The sequence below is a fragment of the Haliotis rufescens genome, unplaced genomic scaffold (genome assembly GCF_023055435.1).
Source record: "Haliotis rufescens isolate VD_foot unplaced genomic scaffold, xgHalRufe1.0.p SCAF_5, whole genome shotgun sequence".
NCBI classification, from domain to species: Eukaryota; Metazoa; Mollusca; class Gastropoda; order Lepetellida; family Haliotidae; genus Haliotis; species Haliotis rufescens.
In genome coordinates this window covers 14,171,525-14,195,166 of record NW_025964223.1, presented here as the reverse complement: position 1 = coordinate 14,195,166, position 23,642 = coordinate 14,171,525, and the positions used below count along the sequence as shown (strand labels likewise).

At 41.0% G+C, this 23,642-nt stretch overlaps 1 protein-coding gene across 2 annotated transcripts; it reads right to left on the bottom strand.

Moving 5' to 3' along the window:
* LOC124138274 (A disintegrin and metalloproteinase with thrombospondin motifs adt-1-like) lies at positions 1-23,642 on the bottom strand. 2 transcript variants are annotated; one of them, XM_046504835.2, is made up of 20 exons: positions 23,518-23,642; positions 20,450-20,670; positions 19,146-19,235; positions 17,635-17,770; positions 16,476-16,608; positions 15,461-15,554; positions 14,860-14,925; positions 13,511-13,662; positions 12,981-13,015; positions 12,492-12,603; positions 10,313-10,474; positions 7,935-8,073; positions 6,346-6,465; positions 6,180-6,231; positions 5,537-5,689; positions 4,183-4,434; positions 2,638-2,729; positions 2,062-2,152; positions 895-1,123; positions 1-136 (listed from the first exon to the last, which is right to left on the bottom strand). In XM_046504835.2, the coding sequence occupies exons 1-20, from the start codon at positions 23,576-23,578 to the stop codon at positions 103-105; spliced, it is 2,424 nt and encodes an 807-aa protein (XP_046360791.2). In that variant the 5' UTR covers positions 23,579-23,642; the 3' UTR covers positions 1-102. The 2 variants fall into 2 exon arrangements, with proteins under 2 accessions (XP_046360791.2, XP_048240434.1); XM_048384477.1 differs by lacking the exon at positions 6,346-6,465.

The window sequence follows — 23,642 nt, the reverse complement described above, 5'->3', positions numbered from 1 at the left end:
TCATCAGATAATTAATTTATTATCTTTGTAGTGAGTTATGCAGATTATTCACGCAAATAACCATTGTAAACTCGGTGTTGTGGTTGTAGGATAGTTGTGTAGTTAGCCAACCAGTGGAACTTGAAGAGGTGACAACCTGTTGGAGAGGATGCAGCATCAAGTTTGGGAAGGTATGCGATGAACTGTCATGTTACCAATATACTGTCACTAGAGATTGAGGAACATACCACTGCGTCAGCAAAGTATATGATTGTATAATTCACAATATAACATTAGTTCAATATAAGTTCAAAAGTCAAAATATATGTATGTTATAGTCGTGATGTGAGGTGTTGCGGACCCATAAGAAAGTTGGAGCAGTCGGGTAGCCTAGTGGTTAAAGCGTTCGCTCGTCACGCCGAAGACCCGGGTTCGATTCCCGATATGGATACAATGTGTGAAGCCCATTTTCGGTGTCCCCCGCCGTGATGTTGCTGGAACATTGCTGAAAGCGGCGTAAAACCATACTCACTCACTCACTCACTCATTAGAAAGTTACTATTATATTCCATGAGTTGACGCTAGTTGCGTTGTCAACTTATTGTTCCTTTCCGACTATTAATTTATATAAAATAAATATACAAGATAAAACAAGTAGTTTCTTTGTTTGTTGTTTAACGCCACACTCACTGTTCCAGCTATAGATACAACGGAGGCTTGAAAGTAATCGAGTCTGGACCAGACTCTCCTTTTAGCAGAGAGTTCTTACGTACCTCCCTGATTTCCAGTGGTCAATTCCTAGTAATTTCACCCCTATTTTACATTTTACCCCCCAAGGAATCTGTTTCCAAAGGATGTTTTATGAAAAAAAATACGTTTATCATGAAAATAGTTTTGTCGCTTATATAACCCTACTTCTTTTCGCAGATGGAGCTTTGCTTGGTTCCACAGTCTTCACCTCCCCAGCGGTACTTTTCACTGAAGCACATGAGCATACAGTCGTTACTGGAAGACTGGCCGTTGTCAGGCTGATTGTCACCCCAGTCAGTGTAGGATACTGTCCTTCCGGTGTTGGACCAAAGCCACTGTCCTTCAACCAGCTTGTCTGTCCCTCCAACCCAGCTACTCCAACCAGAGGAGCATGCTTCACAAAACGAAGAGCACGTGTTGGTGTGAGTTTGGTATTTCACTGTGTTGTATTTCATTAATAATTTGTTTGTTTTGTTGTTTTAACGTTGCGCTCAGCAATATTACAGGTATGTGACGGCGGTCTGTAAATAATTGAGTCTGACCAGACAATACAGTGATTGATATCATGAGGATCTATCCACGCAATTGGTAAACGATGACATGCATCAACCAAGTCAGCGAGCCTGACCACCAGATCCCGTTAGTCGCCTCTTACGACAAGCATAGTCGCCTACGCAATTGGGATTCGATGACATTCATTAACCAAGTCAGCGAGCCTGACCACCCGATCCCTTCAGTCGCCTCTTAGCTTACGACAAGCATAGTCGCCTTTTACGGCAAGCATGGGTTGCTGAAGACCTATTCTACCCCGGATCTTCACGGGTCATTTCATTCTATAACTGTGTGAGCTATGTTTGGACGGAAAATACAAATGGCACTCACGAGCATCCGGGTTTAATACTTGACAGACCAATGCTCAATAATCATAAAACTTGTCTTGTTCCAAGGTATTAAACATGTAGTGTTTGTTTGTTGTTGTTTAAGGCCGCACTCAAATTTCAGCTACATGACGTTGATTCAGGGCCATACAATCCAATGATTGACATTAACATCGATCTACGCAATTGGAATAGGATGACATGCATCAGCCAGGTCAGAAAGCCTGACCACTCGATCCTGTTAAGCAGGGTTTCTGAAGACCAATTCTAAACCGGATCTTCACAGGGAAACATGCTGAACGCCGACAGTTACAGAGTGTCAGTGGTTGCGTGGGAATGCGTTCTTCGAAGCTTGACGGTCGTCTCCGAAATACCTCATGAGTTATTCATGTGTATAGAATTTAACAAGTGTGTTGATGTGTGCATTGGCAACAGCTGACTTTATATTACTCACTTGAGAATCTGAGCAGAAACTTTTTCAGGAATTCATTCTCTGCAGATGTTTCTATGCTGACTAAGTTGGCACCAGAGGCCTGGCAACTAGTCTGGAATGGATAAGATCATGGTGCATGTTGTCGAAGTGATGCCACAGTGAAGAGAGAGGGAGGAAGGGTTGTTTAACTCGACGGTCAGCAATATTCCCGCATCAAAACGGAGATATGAAAATAGTCGAGTCTGGACATGAAAAACGAGATACTTAAAGAACGAACACAGATCCACGTCATTAGCCACGTTCCCAATCCTTGCCATCTCCTCAGCGTTAGTCGGCTCTCACAACCAGCATAAATAATGGGGACCAATTCTGATCCAGTATCTCCAATGGCTGTCTATAGTTGGAACACGTTATACAAATGTATCACCTTGATGCCTTACATTAAGTAGGTAGTAGAAGCAACATGTGAAACATACGTACAAGTAAGTGTTGAGATATTAGTCGTACGTTTACTGAATTTTAAAACATTACGAAACATGTTAACCCCCACGTCTACTTATAATTGTAACTATATTCAAGAACGAGGTCAGTACGAACCATTGCCTCTGACCATGTCTTCTGACTGGTTACAAAGCTGTAACAAGAGCCATCGTGTGCTACCCAATCATCTGGACAGCTCAGACATCCAGCTGAAAATAGTTCAGTATTGATATATATATCTTCCCGAGACAAAGGAGTGAACTGACTCTAAATGTTCACTTTCCACGCGTGCCAAACTAGGCTGGAGTTTCTTGGCTTGATACTAGCGCCACCAGTGGTTGATACGAGTTATGTCCCTTCTATGCCCCTCCTATTGCCCAATCAGATTCCATCACTCATATCACTTGCAATTGCTGCAAACAAAATGGTCGATGATCAAGATAAATATTGTAATTAATCGGGTCTTACCTCGCGAAGTGCATCAAATAACGTGAGCACCCTGATTTAAACATGAAACTATTTTGGAAAATATCTGTCGACGCCCAGTTGACGGTACACCTCTTTTGCAAATCCCGCAGTCGGCCGAAATCTGCACGTTGAAATCCATGTGGTTTACGAACCGGATGTCGATTTCGTCACGCGATTATGATTGGGCTTTGCATAGACTCGTTAGTCCAGCCAAAAGATAACTCATAATTGCAGCCTAGTTCGGCAAGGGTGGAAACTGACCTTTTATAGTCAGTTAACTCCCTTGCCTCTGGAAGATGGAGTGTACACGGTACGCCAGTGACGGTAGCCAGGCTTATGTAACGAGACAGATTGACAGACAGGGAGGACACAGGACAGGAAGGGTCACAACACCAGAGAGGCTCCTGCATGTATTCGAAAGATCCGACCATTCGGTAGATGAGTCTTCATGGTATAGGCCGGAATGTCTCGAGACCTGCAGGGAAACGCTGTGCAGTACATAGACCAAGTGTTGCAGTCAGTTACGCGCGCACGCACACACACACACACACACACACACACACACACACACACACACACACACACACCTCCCCACACACCTTTACAAAATCAACACGTTTCTGCCATGGTCTGCCCATTCACCTAACATAAATCCGATAGAGCATCAGTGGGACCACCTTGACAGACAGATAAGTAGCCACCGACAACCCACTGTCAATAGAAAGAGCTGGAACAGGCCCTGAGAGTAGAGTGGAAAAGGATTCCAGTGAACGTCATCAGGCATCTGACGACATCTACCGGACGTTATTGAGAAGGACAGCTGTGTCGTGGATGAACTTGAACTTTAAGTGAGCCCGACAATCTTGCACGACAGTTCAAATGTCGTTTGGAAAGTCGTTCCCCACCATTGCTCTACTTGTGATCACATGACGTGTGTTGTCATTAATTCATTCAGGATATGACTGAATGATCATCTGTAGCCACTCTCTGGATTACAATACAATACATTACATTGACAACAGAATCAACAGAATCCTGTGTTGATTCTTTTTTGTCGATCAAACTCGACATATGTTTTCTTTTGCCGGCCAGTTTAGGTATATATTTTAGAGAATGCACAGTTCTTAAATAACACATATTGTCAATACGTATATTATTTCTTGAAGCTTCAGCAGAAGAACATTTAACATTTACCTTGGTAATGTGACGTCGATGTGGTTGTGCCAACGTTTGTATTTACAGGGTTCTTGGTAGAGCTGGTTGGCAAGTTTGTTCCTGGACTAGTTAGGCCTGTGGCAGAGCTAGTTGGCAATGATGTTGGCGCTGGCCTCATGAAGGCGCATGTTTGACAGCAGATGTCGTAGTACATTGCACCGTTGATGGTAGAATTGCACTTGTCTTCATCACAGCTATTAACTGTCCAGTAATTGTTACCCCATCGACAATCTTTAAATAGAAAGTGAACTTTTCTGCCAGCGTGTGACTATTGTACTCGTGTGTTTAACAAAGATTGACACAGTATTCGTTTCCAATGTAGATTACTAGTACCTTATGATAGCCTCTTATGAATGAGAATACTCGGCTAATCCCATTCTTCACCTTAGCCAGCATTGGGAGGAATGCATGTATACAGAATTACATTTCAGGACAACCCGATTTTTTCATATGACTATAGGGGGAATGTGCTGCCCAGTCCTTTAAGTCGCCGCAATTAGCTGTGCAGGGTTGCGTCCCTTGGAGACGCCAGAATGCGCTGATTGCGGATTCGACTCTCGGTTCATCCCGATTATGTTTCTAGGTTTGTCAGCACCATACCCGTGCTTGTGGGTTTCACGAAAGTGGTAAACGTCTGAGACCTGCATCACTTCGGGCTTTCCTGTCACATTACGCTGACACGACGTGATGTTAGTGGAATACTCACTCACATACCTATAATTATTATTTCATGACATGACAGATCAACTAAAGTAATATAAAAGAATCGGTGGTGCTTAACCTTTTTTGAGTAGTATATATTGAAACTGGAATCACAAGTAACACAAAATTGCGATAGGCGTGACCTTAATTTAAATGTTGATCGATAGCAAATTATACACTGAGGCTGACTTTCCGAAAATGGGGAGGTGGGGTAGCCTAGTGGTTAAAGCGTTCGCTCTTCTCGCCGAATACCCGGTTTCGATTCCCCAAACAGGTAAAATATGCGAAGCCCATTACTGGTGCCCCCGTCGTGGTATTGCTAAAAGCGGCGTACTCATTGGCGAAATACAGCTCAATATTCCCAACATGTATGTTTCGGGAAACAATACAACACTTGTCGCTGTGGTTGCACTAGTTTTGTCAGGTCTTGCACATATTCAGTAAACTACGTTTATAACGAACACGCTTATAACGAACCGACCGATATAACGAAGTTCGGAACTAATTTTTAATCCCGACCATTTGTTGTATATATGCTGTATGTTTGCTTACAACGAACTACAATTGGTGGTCCCTTCGAGTTCGTTATAACCGTAGTTTACTGTATATGAAAGTTGAAGGTTTTACTGACCTTTATCAGGGGACGTTATGCTTTCACACGTCCCACAGCATAAGCGGTAGTTGTTGTCGTTGTAGCAGTAGTATCTGTTTTTCGTAGTAATGAACTCAGAGCATGTTTGATTTTTGTTTACTGTTTTGACAGTGTCACCAAACACGCAGGTGTCTTGGGGAAATAAAACAAAGGAGAAAGCATATTATAAGCAGTATCATGTGTCCAGCTTGGGTGATATACGTATGTGCACGTTGTATTACAAGCCTACAAACCAATCAGCTCGCATTCATAATGTCCACATTTCTGACTGAAATAACAAATGTATTTTATATTGTCATTTCAATACCCCAAGGTGTCAGATGTGAGCGGTACTGACCACAGAAGAGTCATTGGTAAATCTGTTTCGATTTCAGCCAGATATGAGGATGGATTGAAATTCATAATTACGTTGTCCGGTTGTCCGTATGTGTTTACTGGTTCATTTTAAACAAATTTATATCAGTTTTTTACAAATAGTTACAGTTGCATGTATTATTTGAATTTTTTTTCAATTTTATTTATTTAAAGATATTTGAATGATGTAAGCATCAATGTAATATTTATTCAATACCCTGATGTTAACATAATGGAGGCGGTGACATGACATGACGTGACGTGTTACCGTATTTAGATGGTGCCAGGACCGAAGGAACGCAGGTCCCACCGTAACACCACTGAAACGAAAATTTATGTTTTTGACAACCAACGAATTGCGTGTGCGTGTTGTAGAACTTTTTGTATTATGTTGCTTTTTATCTTACATGAGAATATTGTAGGTAACATATCACCTTTTTGTTACCACACGGGGTTCCATCGGCTGCAAAGTATAAAGTGCACAGCTGAGGATCATCTACGTTGTTACAGTGCATATTTCTGCAGACGTTGTCCGCGCTGCCTATGTCAACACCCTGGATGGAAAGTTATGTACGTAATTATAAATATCAAAATTATATAAGTAATTATAATTATAAGTATATATCGTAATTGTCAAAGATTAACCTGCCACTAGTCACTCACAAAATGCTCAGATCAATGTTTGGTTGGTTGGTTGGTTTGTTGTTTAACGCAGCACTCAGCAATATTCCAGCTATATGGCGGCGGTCTGTAAATAATCGAGTTTGGACAAGACAATCCAGTGATTGATATCATGAGCATCGATCCACGCAATTGGGATCAATGACATGCATCAACCAAGTCAGCGAGCCTGACCACCCGATCCCGTTAGTCGCCTTTTACGGCAAGCATGGGTTGCTGAAGAGATATTCTACCCCGGATCTTCACGGGGCCTCAGATCAATGAGTGAGTGAGTATGGTTTTACGCCGCTTTTAGCAATATTCCAGCAATATCACGGCGGGGGACACCAGAAATGGGCTTCACACATTGTACCCATGTCGGGAATCGAACCCTGGTCTTCGGCGTGACGAGCGAACGCTTTAACCACTAGGCTACCCGACCGCCCCTCTCAGATCAATGAAAAGCGATATGAAGCCAATGCCTCCGCAGCACACATGGCTGAAACTGAGTCCTCGTGTTGGGGTGCCGTGGCCATCACAATTCTACTTACGCACCCAATCGGATCTAAAGACCATCTGCTTATTAATATTCAAGCCTATTGAAATTAACATTAATATGCAGATTTAATTTACTTACTTACAAAATATTGTTACGTGAAGAAGTGTAGATATATATATATATTCATTCAAATATTAAATAACTATTTTAAGTTGACCAGATTTTACTTGGCATGAATGTTTACAGGACATTAATGTCCATTCATGTGACGATCCGGGGTAGAATAGGTCTTTAAAAACCTATGCTTGCTGTAAAAAGCGACTATGCTTGTCGTAAGAGGCGACTAACGGGATCGGTTGGTCAGGCTCGCTGACTTGGTTCATGCATTTTATCGTATCCAAATTACGTAGATCGATGCTCATGATGTCAATCACTTGACTGTCTGCTCCAGATTCGATTATTTAAAGACCGACGTCATATAGCTGGTATATTGCTGAGTGTGGCATTAAACAACACACAAACAAAAATCATTGATTTCTTTGCTGTTTAAGGTCTCACATCAATATTTCAGTAACCATAAATTCTGGACCAGACAAACAAATGAGCAACGCGCCATGTTGGGGTAGGATGCCGACAACAGAGTCGACCACCCGAACCATTAAGTACGACAAGCATAGTTTACTCAGGGTGTATTCTGACTGGTACCCCCATTAAGGGACAGGGGTGTGGATCAGCATCAGTGACAGGGTGTACTGTTCAAATATATTCATGGTTTAAGTTTGCCGTCGGATAGATGTGCAACATAAAAATATGTCATTAATGATATTTCATTTTGTACGATTGACACAATGGAAATGAACCTACACGGCAAAAGTAAGAGCGTGGGCCTTTAATATTTCGACATTGATCATCTATGTTATAGACTTGTCCGGGCAACTGTACTGTCGACGACACGTTGATAGCAGTCAGGCTTGTTGTTAGACACTGTACTGAATATGAAGTCCTGTGAAGATAAAATTGGTGTCCACTACATTTGCAACACACTGTTAGACATTAGCATGAGAATCAGTGCTTACATGGCAAAACAAATAGATAAGCCTCGTAGCTTATACTTTTCACGTGTTGATATCATTGATATCCAACTTTTTCAGCTTGTAATTAAGAAAAAACCGACCATGAGTCGTTTGTTTCTTATATGAGAGATCAATTTTCGTACAGCCTCTATACAGATGTAAGTAAAATGTACACGCTTTAAACATATTTACCCGTATTTAAATAATGATGACTCCCTCAATAGAATCCGACCGCGGCAATGTCGGACAAGTCCACTTTATGAACAAGGGGGTTAAATTTGGTCTTTCCCGCATATTCTTACAAGTTTCACGTCGATTATCGGTACCTTTTTTCCCAATACCGATTGTCATATCTCCCCCATTTTTGGTTGCGATCGTTCGGCCATTGCGTTCATCTACGCTGTCCAGTTACATCTATGGTGAACAACTCACAAGACACTTCCCTTTCAAAAATAGCGTCGTCCAATTTACGACGTCATCAAGTTGCGAATATTCGAATCTCAAGAAATGACGTCATGAAAGAACAATGTTGTATCGTGAAAAAAACCATGCTTCGTTCTTCATTGTTCTTTGCGATTTATCGCGTAGCTATGTTATATACGGAAATAACCAGCTTAAGTAGCAGGGGGATTAGTGATGTCATTTGATTGTGACATTAGGGTAACCGATGACGTCACAAAGGTCTGCTAAGCATTGTGATAGAATTTCGTTCCAGCGATATCTCCTTGGAGACATGGCTTGATATCGCCCAAGCGACTTCTCCTGTGGAAGCCAAGTTTGAATGCTAAACAGACACAGTTAACTATTTCAATTATGTTTAAATCTTCCTGTCACCCCTTTATCATTTACTACATTTCATTGTTTCGTATCCGACTTGCAAATCTTTATCCAGTTCCTAACAGGTTATTATGGGGGCTCTCGGGTAACAGACAAGCTAGTGTGTAAAACATTCGTTCCTCACACCGAAGGGACCCAAGAAGATCCGGGAGAGAATAGCTCTTCAGTAACAGAATCTTACCGTAAAAGGCGACAATGCTTGTCGTAAGAGACGACTAACGGGATCGGGTGGTCAGGCTCGCTGACTTGGTTGATGCATGTGATCCCAATTGCGTGGATCGATGCTCATGATGTCAATCACTGGATTGTCTGGTCCAGACCAGATTATATACAGACCGCCTTCCTATAGCTGAACTATTGCTGAGTACGGCGTTAAACAACAAACCAACCAACCAACCACACCGATGGCCCGTGTTTATTAGGCGCCGTTTTACTGAATGTTCCCGATGTTGTGATATCAATAATTAATTAATTGTTATAACAAAATTAAGTATCAGTATCAAAACTTTAATTTTATGATGTCATAACATCATTATACATATAAAATATTAATAGATATCAAAAGTTTGATTTTAGGTATCAATATGATTTAAACATTTTTATACAATGAATCTGGATCGGTAAACAAGCCGAGAAGGCTTATGTTAATACGTCTCCAGTACAAGTTATTTTCATCAATATCAACGGCGCCTTATATGGGTTCAGTTCCCCACATAGGTAAAGAGTGCGAAACCATTTTTGCCACGTGTGAAATCAGAGAACCACGTGCACGCGAGCATGTACGTAGAAAATTAAATGATGTCCATAAAGAGACATTAATCACACAAGCCATATGCACAATGTCACGGAAAACTGTACAATGATGTCCATAAAAAGACATTAATAACACAAGCCATATGCACAATGTCACGGAAAACTGTACAATGATGTCCATAAAAAGACATTAATCACACAAGCCATATGCACAATGTCAACGAAAACTGTACAATGATGTCCATAAAAAAGACATTAATAACACAAGCCATGTGCACAATGTCACGGAAAACTGTACAACGGTGTCCATAAAATGACATTAATCACACAAGCCATGTGCACAATGTCACGGAAAACTGTACAATGATGTCCATAAAAAGACATTAATCACACAAGCCATGTGCACAATGTCACGGAAAACTGTACAATGATGTCCATAAAAAGACATTAATCACACAAGCCATGTGCACAATGTCACGGAAAACTGTACAACGGCATCCATAAAAAGACATTAATCACACAAGCCATGTGCACAATGTCACGGAAAGCTGTACAGGGCAAAGTGTCAAAAGCACAAACCCATCTCTTAAAACGCCTTGAAGGTAGTGTCGAAAGTATGTTGAGGAGCATGAAGAAAACTGGAACTGATGACCTGAGGTGTCAATCTTGAGTTTTGCAGACATGATGTACTGGTCTTCTGCCTTGCACGTGTTGCCGTCACCATCGTGTTTGGCACCGAGCCTGAACATAATCACATGAAAAAGACAATGTTGATTAAGGTAATTTAAATGTTGTCCGGGTAGTAACAAGATATTTTTCATCCGTGAAAATACGGTGCCTCCCAATTTGTCAGACAGTTTAAAATCACAAACAGGGTTAAGTGGGTTTCTATATACCTATCGAATCAAATAAACAAACCTCACCAATGTCTGACGACTGGGGAGACCATGGAGAAAAACATATGCAATTCAAATGTGTAATTAATAGTAGTTTTGATTATTTGCTTAATTTGAGATAGCACAACATCCTCAAATTGTTTTGATGTAACTCTACATTTTACCTTCCATAAGAGTACACAATATACACATGTCACAACGCCCTTAAAGATTTCTGCAGACGACTATGGAATCCTTCCCAATTTGTATTGGCCCTCTATTTAATATCCCAACAATCTCTCCGGATTCTCTTAATGAGTCCACTCTATTTGATATCCCAACAATCTCTCTGGATTCTCTTAGTGTGTCTATTCTATTTATTATCCCAACAATCTCTCCGGAGTCTCTTCGTGTGTCTACTCTATTTAATATCCCAACAATCTCTTGGGAATCTCTTGGTGTGTCTATTCTATTTAATATCCCAACAATCTCTCCGGATTCTCTTAATGAGTCTACTCTAATTAATATCCCAACAATCTCTCCGGATTCTCTTCGTGTGTCTACTCTATTTAATATCCCAACAATCTCTCAGGATTCTCTTAATGAGCTTACTCTATTTAATATCCCAACAATATCTCTGGATTCTCTTAGTGTGTCTACTCTATTTAATATCCCAACAATCTTTCGGGATTCTCTTAATGAGTCTACTCTATTTAATATCCCAACAATCTCTCCGGATTCTCTTAATGAGTCTACTCTAATTAATATCCCAACAATCTCTCCGGATTCTCTTCGTGTGTCTACTCTATTTAATATCCCAACAATCTCTCAGGATTCTCTTAATGAGTCTACTCTATTTAATATCCCAACAATCTCTCCGGATTCTCTTAATGAGTCTACTCTAATTAATATCCCAACAATCTCTCCGGATTCTCTTCGTGTGTCTACTCTATTTAATATCCCAACAATCTCTCAGGATTCTCTTAATGAGCTTACTCTATTTAATATCCCAACAATATCTCTGGATTCTCTTAGTGTGTCTACTCTATTTAATATCCCAACAATCTTTCGGGATTCTCTTAATGAGTCTACTCTATTTAATATCCCAACAATCTCTCTGGATTCTTTTCGTGTGTCTACTCTATTTAATATCCCAACAATCTCTCTGGATTCTTTTCGTGTGTCTACTCTATTTAATATCCCAACAATCTCTCTGGATTCTTTTCGTGTGTCTACTCTATTTGATATCCCAACAATCTCTCTGGATTCTTTTCGTGTGTCTACTCTATTTAATATCGCAACAAACACACAATGAGTCGACTCAATTTCACATTAAAAAACACTCTTTGATTTCAGTGCCATGTTGTCACTTTCTGTGTAATCATCTGTACACCATTCTACTCAAAATGCTCTATAATTGAGATTACTTTAATACATAAAAACATATTTTTACGGTTCCATAAACTGATCCCTTGTTGGGCAGAAGGATAGCCAAGTTGTTAAAGCGTTTGGTCATCATTCCGAAGGCCCGAATTCGATTCGCAACATGGGTACAATGAGTGAAGTCCATTTCTGTTGACATTGTTGGAATACAGTGCTCAACATCACATGTAAGCTTTATTTCATATCCATATAAAAGAAACCTACAACAGTTATAGAGGGTATTGAATAAAAGGTTTAAGGGTCCGACCATTTGATATTCGTGGAGTTAGGCCTTGGGATTTAAAAGCATTATAATGTACCCGAAAATCGAGGCATAAAATATGTTACCTCAGTTTGTACCCGAAGAAATAATTCGTACACATGTCGTGAATACTATTCTGCCTCTATAAACCTCCCTCCACCAAGAACATTAAGTGATAGTCTCAATTTTTCTGTATTACCCGTGACCAAGTTCATGCGACGCTGTTCGTGTATTTGTCATGAAGCTTCCGTCAACCTTTACAATCGATATGCCCTTGCCTTCCTTGCAAACAGATGCTGTCTGACTGATACCTGTTAAATAACATGGTCATTGGAATTACATGGAGAGTTTATATTATCGTTAAAAACAAACTTCTGGTCAGAAGAGGCAAGTAATGCGAAAAATATAATTGCGATTTTGTTGCGAATATTAATTGTCCCAAGTATATTAAGTCAATTCCCAAGAAAAAAAGATTATATACATTGTATGTATAACATGTTTGCGTGTGTGTATATAAACATTCATAAAAGTGTGTATATATATATGTGTGTGTGTGTGTGTGTGTGTGTGTGTGTGTGTGTGTGTGTGTGTGTGTGTGTGTGTAATATCCGTTGAAGTATTTAAATGTCAAAATGAAAGAGATGAAATGACTGTGGTTACTTAAAAAAGGGTAGAAATGAGTACACACCCAAAAGATCTTCCTCATATCTGTACATCTTGTGACTGCAATAACGATACAGAAATCATTCAACCAATCAATCGTTTCATTACATTTATTATTTAGTCAACCATATAACAAGATAAACAATAATCTACGTTGTCAAATTAGAAATAACAATGTATATTATATTGAAAATAGGTCATACTTCATAACTCATTGTTAAAACACTCCTGTATCTTGAGGTTGGATGAACAAGGAAATATTTCTCTGACATCGTCGGGTCAGACATCGTGCATCGATGCTCATGATATCAATCGCTTGATTGTCTTGTCCAGACTAGATAACTTACAGACCGCCGTCATATAACTGGAATATTGCTGAGTGCGGTGTTGACCAACAAACAAACTAAACTAAACTAAACACCATCACGTCATGCAGGCATTGTGGTGACGTATTCTGACCCGGAACAGGACACATGATCCCTAGGATACACAGCTTCACATCACTACAGTTTATGTTTTACATAAAACCAAAATATAAAGAAGAATGTTGCTTACCTTGTAAAAATCATTGTGAAATCGTTTTTAGGAAAATCTTGCACTGTTTTCGTCCAATTCGAAAATGAGTCAAGAAGGAGAATTCCATTTACAGTTGATGGATCTTTCTCCCTTTGATTTACAGACAGGAACCAACCCCCTTCCGCTGTGTCCTTTAAAGGGTAAGCAGTTCAACTATACAAGACTTACTTACTGTTCTGAAAGTTTATGTACACCTGCATTTAAGCATATAAATAAAAGCGACAAAGTCATTTCCATAATCATCTGCTGAAAGCCGAGTCCACTGTACGATTCCGACTATTTCATAAGCATGACTTTATGATACCAGGTGTTCCCGAAAAGGTGAGCGTATCCTGCTCCACCGGTGACACAATTTATATGTCAATGGCAGCGTTAGCTGTGACACATTTTGAAAGGTCCTTGGACAACCTGGTTTCAACAGTATACTCGGTGTCATTATTGAAACGTCACCTCCATTGTAGGGTATCAAACATGAACATGTCCAACAAGCGTCAATAAGTCTGAGTATGTTGACAATGTGATTAACAGTTGGAGAACAAACATGTTGTTTACGCCCATGCGACACTGATTGGATGCTTTTATGAAACTGGAAAAAATGATAAATATTTAAACAATGAAAAGAACAAGATTTAAGGTGATGGAAAATAATACCCGAACCAGTGGTGCATAACATGACAAGTAATAGTCAATGTGGGTATAGGGGGCACGGGTGGCCAAGTCGTCTAAGGCGCCGCGATTCGTTGTGCAGAGTTGCGTCCCTTGGGCATGCCAGAAACCTATGATTGTGGGTTCGAATCCCGGTTCGCCCCGATTATGTTTCAAGGTTTGTCAGCACCATACCCGTGCTCGTGGGTTTCACCGAAGTGGTAAACGTCTGAGACCTGCATCACTTCGGGCTTTCCTCCCACATTAAGCTGACACGCCGCGATATAACTGGAATAGTGTTAAAAGCGGCGTTAAACCCAACTCACTCACTCACTCAATGTGGGTATAAAATCGTTCATTACAGCTGCAGCTGAACTGCACTCTTGGAAGTTGAAAAAGCGACGTTTTATGTCTTATCATCTGCATGATCCCCGAATCATGACGCTGAGGATAGGTTTATGTGTAGTTTATTGAAAATGTCCACAATATTAGATGCTTTTGATAATAGCCGATGAAAATTGTGTAACTGTGTGTCAACTTTTCCGATTGCAAGAATTGTTGTTCGTGCTATCAACCTCTGGGTTCAAGGTTACCGTGACATGGATAGATTATTGCTGACTGCAGCGAAACAACACTCAATCACTCACACACTCACTGCATGTATCGAGCCTAAATGAACATACCTCAATCATGAATCCTATCAAGTGGATGTTGAAACTGGGAGAAACCGTTTTGTAGCGAAGATTCATCTGCAGTGTATGGAAAAAAATGAACAAGCTCTTGGGCATTAAACAACTGGAATGGTAATATACATTTAATGACAGACAGGAAGAGAACGAACGTACATGCAACTTTTCCATATACGCATATGAATATTTTATACCTCATCTGTCAGCATATTGTGAGATGTAAATGTAATTGAGCAAAATAAAGCTAGTGTAAACATTTTCTTTTGTGTGTGTGTTGTTTAACGCCGCACTCCGCAATATTCCAGCTATATGACGGTGGTCTGTAAATAATCGAGTCTGGACCAGACAATCCAGTGATTGACATTATGAGCATCGATCCACGTAATTGGGATACGATGACATGTATCATCCAAGTCAGCGAGCCTGACCACCCGATCCCGTTAGTCGCCTCTTGCGCCAAGCATAGTCGCCTTTTGGGACAAGCATGGGTTGCTGAAGACCTATTCTACTCGGATCTTCACGTGTCAGTGTAACCTAGTGATGATCCAGAACAGGTTCTTAGAGTAGTTATTTGTGAAACGATCCATTTACATACATCGTTCATAATGAGAGCCACTGCCTGTTTCACGCGCTGAATAGTGTCGAGTCTTCGAAGAGCTGGTGTAACCTGATGGGAAATGTTCATCCATCTGAAACACGATCATCCAATAAAAACTACAGTTAGTGAATTGGGTTTAACGCGGATTTGAACAATATTCCAGCTATATCACGGCGTGTCAGCTTCATGTGAGAGAAGGCCCGTAATGACGCAGGACTTTGATGCAACCCACAAGCACGGTATGGTGCTGACAAACCTAGAAACATAATCGGGCGGACCAGGATTCCAACCCACAATAGTAGGTTTCTGGCGTGTCCAAGGGACGCAACTCTGCACAGCGAATTGCGGAGCCTTAGACGACTAGGCCACCCGTGCCCCCGAAAATCACAGATGCAGTATGATTATAAGTATACAACCTTATCATGGCCTACATTATTTGCCCTAAGATGTCGTCTTATCAAGATCACATGCTAACTTTCACATACCGTGTATAAGTCAGGTGACAGTTACTCGTTTTATTTAATGCACAGTATGCCACAACGATAAAAATAGGAATTGTAACATCTGATAAAACAAACTGGCAGTGCGACTCGCGATATAATGAACATAAATAGTTGTAAAATAAACAAGTTTGTTGAAAAAAAGGTTACCACACATTATATGATTTCGTTATGGTAATGCACAATAAAGTAAGACAATTATTACAATTAGTGCGACGTTTCGGTGTAGATCCTAACACCTTTATCAAGCAAGTGATGGATAGTGCTAAACAACATAGGTATATATACTTATTAACATCAAAGTTTATACAGTAAATTGATTGATGGACACAGAGAGCTGATTAAGATAATTGGAAGCCAGTGGATGACTAATGAACACAGAGTCAACAAGCAGACTGATAGAGATGATGGAAGCCAGTGGATCCACTCTGCTTGTTGACTCATCAAACTCGTCTTACTTCATCACACCAACTTCTAAATACCACTGAAAGAAGTAATGCACAATAGTTTACCTTTGGAATTCCAGGCAGTCGACGTATGCCAGGATGTCTATTTGAAATGTGGTAGTATCAATATCGACTGTTCTGCTGTCAGGTGTCGCGGATGCCTTCTTTTGTCGTCTGTCTACGAATAGTCCAGCCCTATCTGAATTTGTAAATGTAGTAATAGTTATACTGACGTTTTATAACGCCGGCTTGTAAATAATCGAGACTGGACTATGCTGTTGTTGTTTGTATGTTGATTAATGCCGCATTCAGCAATATTCCAGCTATATGACGTCGGAGTGTAAATAATGGACAAGACAATCATGTGATTGACATCATGAGCATCGATTCACGCACTTGGGATACGATGACATGCACCACTCAAGTCAGCGAGCCTGACCACCCGATCCCGTGAGTCGCCTCTTACGACAAGCATAGTCGCCTTTTACGGCAAGCATGGGTCGCTGAAGATCTATTCTATCCCGGATCTTCACGGGCGACTGGACAATGCATACCAGTGATATGATTAACAACGGAATACGTCACCGAGTTTGAACACCGATCCATTTACTCGCCTCTTGTTATTCTGACCAGAAACTCCTCCAGGCACTGCTCACACTATCATACTGATCACAACGTTACTCTAACTTTATTCCAATTAATCAATATCTTATGTCAAAAGGGCCTTTCAATCTGAATTTAGAAGTATATATTTTCCATCTATAGTTTTGTAGGTTTTCCTAGGAGAATGTGGGGCGGTTGGGTAGCCTAGTGGGTAAGACTCGTCACTTCGAAGGCCCGGGTTCGATTCCTCACATGGGTACAACGCGTGGAGCCCATTTCTAGCGTCCCAGGCCGGGATGTTGATGGAATATTGATAAAAGCAGCCCAAAACTTCACTCACTCACTCACTCACTCACTTACTCACTCACTCAGTAGTCTGTAATTCGGCGACCTTTCAAGGACAAGCACTAACTTTGATCTACCGTGACACTGCAGCGGTATAAATGTACACCACCAAGTATAAACATTTTCTCCCTGTATAAACCAGCAATTGACCAGTCACGAGCAATTAACTAGAAACGTGTTGATGATAAGACATTTTTGCAAATTAAATATGGCGACAATGGTCCTGACGTCTAAAAAGACCGATCAGTCGTATTTTCTGGACACCGTAATACCATACCCGTGGCATGAAACAACTGGTCCGTTGTTGTCATTTCGTGCATATTCCCCTTTTCAAATTGGAAGTCTGTTTTCAATGGCGATTGAAGAGGTGCAAGATGATAAAGCTTGCCACTTGGGTGAACAAAACGTCCTTCCTGCAATAAGTCATATGGATCCAATGACACATGCTTCTGTTTCTAGAACAATATTGAGAGAATGTACTCGTTTTCAAATTCAAAACATTAAGTTCATCATAACATAAGAGAAAGTAGTGAGTGGGTGAGTGAGTGAGTGAGTTGTGTTTAACGCCGCTTTTAACAGTATTCAAGTTATATATATATCACGGCGTGTCAGCTTAATGTGGGATGAAAGCCCGAAGTGATGCAGGTCTCAGACGTTTACCACTTCGGTGAAACCCACGAGCACGGGTATGATGCTGACAAACCTAGAAACATAATCGGGGCGAACCGGGATTCGAACCCACAATCATAGGTTTCTGGCGTGTCCAAGGGACGCAACTCTGCACAGCGAATTGCGGCGCCTTAGACGACTGGGACACCTGTGACCCCTAAGATAAAGTAAACGTAGGGAATATCCCAGTTAATTCTTGAAGATGTGTAATATGAACGTGAGAGAATAACGAGTCTCGATCATCTGCCGAAATAGATTCCATTGGGCGTAAATTGAATGGATCACTGAAAATCAGTCATGACACCAGGCGTTCGCGTAAAAAGGTAAGCATGTCCTACTCTACCGGTAGCACCCGCCACTTAGACAATTTTCATAAATTAAGCGTTTGCTGCCTAACGCCGGAAACAGAAATACTCCTGAAATGTGTTTGATTGTTTGGGTTTTTTTCTTGTTTAACGCCGCATTTAGCAATATTCCAGCTAAATGACGGCGGTCTGTAAATAATCGACAAGACAATCAAGTGATTGATGTCATGAGCATCGATCCACGCAACTTGGATATGATGACATGCATCAACAAAGTAAGAGAGCCTGACCACCCGATCCCGTTAGTCGCCTCTTTCGACAAGCACGGGTTGCCGAAGATCTATTCTCAACCGGATCTTCACGGGTCTCCTGCAATTTAAAGGCGGCTATACAAATTACATGTAGCATGCGACCCGTGAAGCTCCGGGGTAGAATAGGTCTCCAGCCACCCATGCGACTAAAAGGCGACTATGCTTGTCGTAAGAGGCGACTAACGGGATCGGGTGGTCAGGCTCGCTAACTTGGTTGATGCATGTCATCGTATCCCAATTGCGTGAATCGATGCCCATGATGTCAATCACTGGATTGTCTGGTCCAGACTCGATTATTTACAGACCGCAGTCATATAGCACGAATATTGCTGAGTGCGGCGTAAAAATAAACCAACCAACCAACATGTAGCATGCAGTTTATTAAATTAATACCAATGTCTCAAGCCTTGGTCATATGTATTTCATGTGATATTATTTAACGCTGATGTTAATTTGTAACTATGTAATATCTGAGACATATTATCGTCAATAAATATACGTACCAGCTGTATTTGTATGTCTTGTCGCTGTCGTCTCTTGCAAGATACCTTCATGGCGGCTCCTTTGTCTCTGTCTTGAAACATTCCCAGACCCTGTGAAGTATAAGCTCAAAATATAAAAGTCAATACTACAATTTAATAGTTGACTATGCTTGTCGTGAAAGGCTACTAACGGGATCGGGTGGTCAGGCTCGCTGACTTGGTTGATACATGTCATCGATCCCAATTGCGTGAATCGATGCTCATGGTATTAATCACTGGATTATCTGGTACAGACTCGATTATTTACAGACCGCCGTCATATAGCTGGAATATTGCTGAGTGCGGCGTTAAACAACAAACCAACCAACCAACAATTTAATAGATCACACCTGACTGAAATAATGTGACGTTGGTCCATTTGTTCTCATGTATCTATTTGGATGTATGTTTACCTCGTCATCAATTTAGTGACATATATTTTTCACAGATGATGCTACTTTATTGTAACTATCAATACACCTGATGAAGGGACAAGAAGTAAGTCTAAAACGTCGTTACAAAGGATGCAGAAGTTGTTATCCATACAAAACTTTCCAACTTCAAAATGCCTATCAAAGAGTGAGTGGATGAGTTTGGTTTTACGCCACTTTTAGCAATATTACAGCAATATCACGGCGGGGCACACCAGAAATGGGCTTCACACATTGTACCCATATGGGGAATCGAACCAGGGTCTTCGGCGTCACGAGCGAACGCTTTAACCACTAGGCTACCCGACCACACCTGCCTATCAAAGACTTATAGAAATACTTTTGCTGCTCGTGAAAAATATGGAACATTATGTTAAAAGTTAACATTATCAACACAGTGTTAAAATCAAGGTTATCAAGCACAGGTTGTATGTCATACCGAACACATGTTGGTATACACATTTGGTGAAGTGGCTGATTAAAGACACCATTCACAAAACAATGCCAGTGAAGATCCGGAGGAGAATAGGTCTTCAGGAACCCAAGCTTGCCGTAAAAGGCGACTATGCTTGTCGTAAGGGGCGACTAACGGGATCAGGTGGTCAGGCTCGCCGACTTGGTTGATGCATGTCATCGATCCAAATTGCGTGGATCGATGATCATGTTGTCAATCACTAGATTATCTGGTCCAGACTCGATTTCTTACAGACTGCCGTCATATAGCTGGAATATTGCTGAGTGCGGCGTTAAACAACAAACAAAACAAAACATTCAGCATATTGATCATCTATTGACTATAAGCTTTAGGTAGTGAAAGCTGACACATGTCAATTAGAGACTTGGCATTAGACCGACCTGTAATTCAAGAGTGGGCTCTTGTGTTGCGTGTGCACGTCCACCTTCGTCGTGTCTGATCACAAACACTGGGGCCTCATGATCCACATGTTCGTTTTTCTTCAGATTCAGATGCACCGTCTTGTTCTCTGAGGTAATGGCTACTTTGACTTTGTTTGGTAACACACACGTCTGTCGGATGTCCTCACTTGGAGTCATGAGATCGACTTTGGCAATCTGACCTTTAACATACATAGTACACGTCTCTACATTACTAGTCAACCGATTCAATTTAACGACGTTCTATCACGGCGTGTTAGTTTGATGTGTGAGTTTAAGACGGTTAACACACAAGAACATGGGCATGGTTCTGATAAACCAAGAAACATAATCTGGAATACGAAAGCACTCTCACACGTTTCTGTGAGCCTAAGGAACTCATCTTCCCGAGACAAGAGAGTTAACTGACTTTGAAAGTCCAGTTTCCACCCTTGCCGAACTAGGCTGGTATTATGGAGTTACATTTTGGCTGGACTAACGAGTCTGTGCATAGTATAATCAAATTCGCGCACCGAAATCGAAATCCGGTTCGGAAACTCGTGCAGATTTCGGTCGATTGCAGGATTTGCAAAACATGTGCACCGCCAACTCGTTGTCAGCCGATATTTTCCAAATCATTTCATAATTTTTACTCCAAGTGCTCACGTGATTTGATGCATTTCGCGATGTAAGACCCGTTTTATCACAACATAGAACTTGATTATCGATCAGATCGTTTTGACTGGGCGCCACCATTTTGTGTGAAGCAAACGCAAGTGATACGAGAGGTGGAATCTGATTGGTCCATGGGAGAGGCTTAGAAGGGACATAACTGGTAATAGCCACTGGTGGCGCTACGATCGAGCCCAGTAATTCCAGCCTAGTTCGGCAAGGGTGGAAACTGGACTTTTATAGTCAGTTAACTCTCTTGCCTCGGAAAGATGAAGGAATTCAGCCCCACACAACGGCGCCTTAGACGACTGGGGCACGCTGTTCCTGTTATTTTCGGTACATGTAGATACAAATTAAATCTTCATTTATAGTGTTTAAAATATTTGTTCACAAAACTTCACACAAAAGTTTGTGGGGAGTGAAGTTAACATTAAACGTCTCGATCAGAGTCACCAAATGGCGACTACGAGCTGAAGGAACGGAATGACAACCACATCTCCGCAAAATGACTTCATGACCTTGACTGACAAAACATGGCAAGTAAGTGCTACTTACTCAAATTCAAGAAGTGTATTCAAACGTGGTCTCACCTATTTGCATGCGATCTCGTACATACATAGTAGGGTTTGCATCGAAACTGAAGGTCGTAGCGTCGCTATTAAGGGGAGACAAATCTTACTTCAACATGTGGCCATTGTTTCGTCTTATAAAAGTGGTATATATTGTTACCCTGTGTTATTGCATCTTCCCGAGGCAAGAGTGGGTGAGTATGGTTTTACGCCGCTTTTAGCAATATTCCAGCAATATCACGGCGGGGGACACCAGAAATGGGCTTCACACAATCTCTTACTCTATTGTACCAGCCAAGTTCGGCAAGGGTGGAAACTGGACTTTTATAGTCAGTTAACTCTCTTGCCTCGGGAAGATGGCGTTATTGTGGTTGATTATTACTTTTAAATGCCATGTCTCTCCAGATGAAAGTGTTCCTGGTGGTACATTCGTGTCTTTGGTCCTTCATATTGACGTTAAGATTCTGTTGTCAGAAAACAAATGTTGAAAAACTGTCTTTTCCACAAATGTGGACTTAGAAGCATTTTTTAAATAAAATGAGAAAATGAACTTGGTCCTTGAATTTTCAAGATAGACACTCTTAAATCGTAAAATGAAATATGAATAACAATGAGAACTGATTTTGAAGAATCTACTCAAAGAAAATAATTGGAAGACAAATAATAGAAAATCGATGTTTACAGCACACAGAAAAAAATGGAAAGAATGTATATCATAAATAATATCTGATGGAATCAAAGCTATGTTGCTTGTTCTGGAGAATAGGATAATTCCCTCTGAAGTAAAAATCCTGAGGAAATTGAAAAGGGTTTTGTATAGGTGTTAATCGAAAGGTGTATAATGGATGAAGTTCATCCATGATTACTAACCGTTTCCATCATCAAGGACGTCGAGTGACAGCTCGTACAGACAACGACAACTCGTAGTAATAAGAAAATGCAAATTACCCGGGTTAAACATACATGTATCTATGACGTCTTGACAACACTGATGATGTAGACTGGTCAGCACACTTAACATGCCTTATTTCAGGGGCAACCCACGTAAATGTGGTATACATACTATTAGTCATAGTCTAGAACCACCCCCAGGAACATTCAGCGATGATCATGTAACCTGAGACAATTCGAATGCCATGCAAATGGTCGATCACAAACGGTACCTATCAAGTCAATCTTACATTGGATTTAAGTATACTGAACAAACAAATGAAGGATCATGAATATTTGGGGATATTATTTATGAAACTGTGTGCTCAGTCTTCGTTACAACTAAATATTCCCACATATGTTCATGATCCCAAACTTTTTTGTTCAGTATATTTGAGGTGAGGTGAGGTGAAATGGGGTTTAACATCGCGTCCAAGATTATTGCACTTATATAGCGACGTGCATGCACGTGTCTGTGTTTGTGTGGCTGCTTGTAGTAGTCCGGACTGATGCCAATTTATAGTGCTAGCTCACTGAGATACCATGCCGCAGTTTAACATGAATACCCCACTCAGACACAGTATACTGACTCCGAGCCGACCAGTCTTTGTTTTAGCCCCTTAATGCCGAGCGCCGGACAGGGTAACAACAAGTACCATCTTTTAACGTCTTTTGGTATGACGCGGCCGGGGATCGAACCCCGGACCGGCCGCTCTCCGGGCGGACGCTCTACCACTAGACCACGGAGGCGGTGTCAGTATATTTGAAAGTTGACAGGTTAAAAGAATGTCAAAATACAAGTCACTCAACAAAACAACAAAACGTTACTTGTCACTAGTTATTGATTTCGACTCGGTTCGATAATAATCGCCAACTCACCGGTACCGCTAACCAGCAGACATATGGAGAGCCCAGTGAGGAATGTGAGCGTTGGCACCATTGTCTCTTTGACAAGGAAGTGAACAAAACACTCTCAGGTAAAGTCTTATCTAGAAGACAACGTA